The sequence below is a fragment of the Mesitornis unicolor genome, unplaced genomic scaffold, assembly GCF_000695765.1.
Source record: "Mesitornis unicolor isolate BGI_N332 unplaced genomic scaffold, ASM69576v1 scaffold21328, whole genome shotgun sequence".
Taxonomy (NCBI): domain Eukaryota; kingdom Metazoa; phylum Chordata; class Aves; order Mesitornithiformes; family Mesitornithidae; genus Mesitornis; species Mesitornis unicolor.
The window spans coordinates 10,082-14,460 of record NW_010201414.1 but is presented as its reverse complement, the minus strand read 5'-3'; the positions used below and the strand labels follow the sequence as shown (position 1 = coordinate 14,460).

The 4,379-nt window shown below is 43.7% G+C and overlaps 1 protein-coding gene across 1 annotated transcript in view; it reads left to right on the top strand.

The window, feature by feature from the left end:
- Positions 1-4,136, top strand: part of FOXK1 (forkhead box K1) — a 27,292-nt gene extending 23,156 nt beyond the window's left edge. Inside the window, exons 8-9 of the mRNA XM_010190078.1 lie at positions 1,001-1,225; positions 3,495-4,136. Of these exons, the coding sequence (XP_010188380.1) occupies positions 1,001-1,225; positions 3,495-3,715 (446 nt within the window). The 3' untranslated portion in view covers positions 3,716-4,136. The remainder of the gene's footprint in view (positions 1-1,000; positions 1,226-3,494) is intronic.
- Positions 4,137-4,379: the final 243 nt, after the last annotated feature.

Sequence of the window (4,379 nt, the reverse complement as noted above, 5' to 3'; positions counted from 1 at the left end):
TTTCCCTACTTGTCCCTCTTATTCCCACTGTTATTCCTTTTCTAGTCTCTACCTTCCCTTTGTTTTTCCTGCTCGCTCCATTTTCCTTCCTAATCTCCCAGCTTTACTTCTCTTTACTCACCCTGTTTCCCATCAGCCTGCTTCTGCAGGTCTCAGTTTGATGCTTATGTCCTGACTCCATTCTTATTGTCTTCTAACATTAAAATGAGAAGTCTTCTCTTCCTACAGGACTAATGAGTTTGCACTTCTTGCCTGCCCTCTCTGCCTTGCAACCCACAGAGCCCCTGGAAGAGAAGAGTGGTTCTCTTCCCCTGCATGCCCAGTGGGAGCCTCTCATGTAGCTGTTACGTACCTGCTGAGTTGACCCCTTGCTTGTCCTGGGAAGTGAGATAGGTGGTTGAGTGCTCTCAAACGGTTATTGCTATCCAGCAACTCAGCCCTCTTTTTATTTTTTTAAACATTTTTACTATTTTTCTTCCCTCTGGTTTCTTCCCATGCTTCCATAGCTGGCGAAAGCTTGCAACTGGGAGAAGACCTCTGTGTAAATCAACCTACATGCAGGCCTGACAGCAAGCCGTTGCAGCCTTTTGGCTCCAGGCATTGTTTAAGACTTTAATGCCTTCTCCTGCTGTGTGGTATTGACAGCCAGGCCAATTTGCCTGTAATTGCAAAGTAAGCTCTGAGATTTGCAGTGACTGCTGTCCATATCACAGCTATAATGTGCCAATAAGGGAGATGATGTCTTTTTAGGACAAAGGATCAAGTTTATAATCTTGGATTATTTTTTGTTGTTGATGAGTGGCTTATGCTGTAAGAAAAATGTTCTTAACATTGATATTGCTTTCAAATATTCATCCCTGCCCTGACCTTCTGTGGTGCTGAGGTATTTTCACATCCATAAACCCGGGGTATGTATCACTGCTGAAACGTTAATGAGAATAAAGCCTGCTCCTAAGCCAGGCTATAGTGGATGATCGTTGTTTGTTCTGCTCTTAAGCAGGCATGGATGAAAAGCCAACGATCGCGTTTGCCACGATACCTACAGCCAGCCGCGTTATTCAGACAGTCGCCAGTCAAATGGCGCAGGGTGTTCCAGGCCAGACGGTCACGATCCTTCAGCAGGCAGCTCCAGTGACCATCGGACAGCATCAGCTCCCCGTGCGGGCAGTCACTCAGAACGGGAAACATGCTGTCCCCACCAACAGCATCACCGGCAGCACTTACGGTAGGCTCTCTTTCCGCTGCTTTCTGGTTTTTGATTGCTCTCAGAGCTTAACAGTTAGGTTGTACCTCTTGTAATTGAATTCCAGTTCTTCACCTCTGTTTGCTTCCTGTCCCTAGTAGTAAAGTTTTGCTACCTACCATTGCTTCTGAAGAGTCCAGTGTCTTTCCTTTTTCTTTGGCTATGCATTTACTACTGCTTTATACTTTCTGCCTTTTAAGGGTTTTCCCTTAAGGTTGCACCTTTCCTGTGCAACCTCATCTAGGTATTCCTGCACCGGCAGAGGGAATGGACTGGATGAGCTTTTGAGGTCCCTTCCAATCCCTAACGTTCTGTGGTTCTGTGGTTCTGTGGTTCCTTGCTGAAAGTGTTAGTGGTTCTTGTGTAGAGCCTGTTTTCATTTATTCCCTTCTGACAAACAGCCTCTGCTTTCAGCATGCCAAGTAATAAAATTTCCATGGTGCTCTTTAGATCCTCCATAAAGTATTAAGAAAATAACGTAATTTTCCATCTTGATGTCTTAGAGCCCAAGACAAATAAGACCTATTTCATCAGGTGTTTGAATTAGGAGGTTTTTTATATATACAGGACGTGTTCTAGTCATTTGTCAAGCCTGATTTTTAAAATCTCACGCTAGCTATATCTTGGTAGCTTCCTCTTATTACTTGCTCAGCACCTCACGTTTTGATCAGTTAAAGATGATGACTGGAGATGGCAATATATGATTTTTACTGCCCTTTTCAATGAGATGCTAAGCACCTCTGTCCCACGCTGGTGCTTATAGGGAGTTTGAAATGAAGGGCACTGGTGCAATTTTTGGCTTTCATGGAGGTAGGAATGGTTTCTACAGGATTTTCTGCAGTGTCTATTCACAGCATCACCTGGCTTGCACTTGAATTGCAAGAATCTTACTGAAGCAGTTAAAAAACGATAGCGATAAGGTTTTAATGCAACTAGGATACTAAGATATTAAATAGATAGGTTAGTGACTACCCAGCAGTAGTGTTTGTCTAATGTAGAAGCAGTTTTTAATTTAATATTTTTATGTTAAAATATTTTCATCTCACCAAAGTTTTTCTGTCTTGTCAAACTGGAAATATTCCAGTTCCACCTGAGTTTTGTAAGTGGTAGTGAATTTTCTCTTGACTCTTGTCTGTATGAAGTCAACTTCTCTTCAAGGCAATGGTTTAGGTTCTTTAAGTCACTGAACTGTAATTGGTGACTGCCCTCATCCTTACCCTGTTGTTTTTTCCCTTCGACCTCTTGATGCTCTGCGGCCTCCTTCCCACGCCTTGGTAGAAGCTGCTGGGATTTGAGGGCCTTTGTTCCATTCACTTTGTTTATTTATCCTAGGGCTCCTTTTCTGATGCACTTAGCAGTGAACACACCACTGATGTTCTGTCATTCCACCTCTGCAAATCGGTCTGGAGGGCAGAGGATGTGCTGTCTCCTGAGTCCCCTTTGGCTGCTGCTCCGATTGATGCAGAGTCCAAAAACTGCATGTGCTTTGTTTTCGAAGCAGCGTGTGCCAAAGCCAGTGTGGAAGCACATTCTCTGTCTGGAACTAGGAATTGTAGACATTTTTACAGAGGGTTGATACTTACTTTGTTTTTTTCTCACCACTTTCGTTAGTGGGAGGGTGAGAGCTTTTGGCAGTACTGGAATGCAAGATTGGGAGACAGAAATTCCTACTTGGTGATCCCAGTTGTGATGGGAATGCCTTTGTTTGTCTGGTGTGAGCTCTTACCTGCCCCTTTCACAAGTGAGATGTCAGTACACTCAGTATTTGGACTGTAATCTCCTTTCCCAACAGTCTGGCTGCTCTTACTGTGCAAGTAGGGCTAAAAAGAGCCCTCAGATTGCAGGCCCAGCACACAGATGTTGCAGCTCGCCAGATGTTCTGATTGTACGTGGCCAGAGAAGCACTGCTCTAAGAGGAGGTGTGGTATAATTTTAACATAGAATTAATCCTCCCTTTCTGGAGATGAACACTGGGCTGGCAATGCCTGCTTTGACAACAGGATAGGAAGAAGGAAGTTCCCCTATGGAAGGGGTTATTATCAGTTTGGTAAACTTGGACAAAGCTGAGATTATGGGGGAGAGTGAGAGACGAGGCTAGCAAGCCTTCCAAAATGGACTTGAAAACAGCACTTGAGTATGTGCCAGCTATCACATTTGACTGTGGTGGTTTTGTTTTCTTGTTTTCTGGACTAATAAACACTTGTGCTGCTTCATCACATTAATTCTCTTTCTCTCTTGTCCTGCTTCCCAGCTCTTACAAATCCATTGCAGCTTCTTGCAGCCCAGGCCAGCTCATCCACTCCTGTTGTAGTCAGCCGGGTCTGTGAGATGGGGACCGAAGAGACAGCGGCAGCCTCTTCCAGTGAACCTGAAGTCAAAAGACCCCGGATAGAAGAGTCCAGTGGAGCAGTCCCAGCCCAAACTGGAGTCATCACGCCTACAATGCCACAAGGACAGGCAACCAGTGAATGAAGAACCGGTGGGAGGAGCTGGAGTGATGTGGGGTGGGCATGGGATGGCAGCAGCCCCTAAAGCAGCTTTCAGAGAAAACAAACCACAACTGTAACAGCTCAAAACATAGCGAATAAAAAGCTCTTTTTAAAGTCAGATTTTTTTAAATGGGAGGTCGACAGCTGTTAGAATCACAAGGTGCCAAAAAGAATGGAAAACTCCTCCCAAGAACCCATACCTGGAACTCTGTTCTGTCTTTACCTATGGGATATTTTTTCCTTTTTTTAAAAAAAAAAGATTCAAAAAAATACAGACAACTGATTGTATGACTGCTGGGATATTCTTTTTTTAACTGTCTTTTCCCCTTTTGGCTCCAAGGGGATGGGATTTGCAGTTCAGTATCTAAAGGAATGTAACACAAACACAGTCTACTCCCTGGAAAGAAAACTCCTCATTTTCTATGCCTTAATACTGTGCTTCTCAGAGCTTTGAACCACAGGACCATCTTAAAAAGGTCCCCTAAGGCAATCAAACGCTGAAAGATGGGTGCAGTATCTGTCAACAACAGCATTAAAGAAACATGGTACCAAGCTAAAGAAAAAGGCAAATTATTTTGTTTTATAAAACAGAAAAATTCTGAATATGAATGAATGAATGTTTATTTATGTGGGGATTCAGGAGGAAG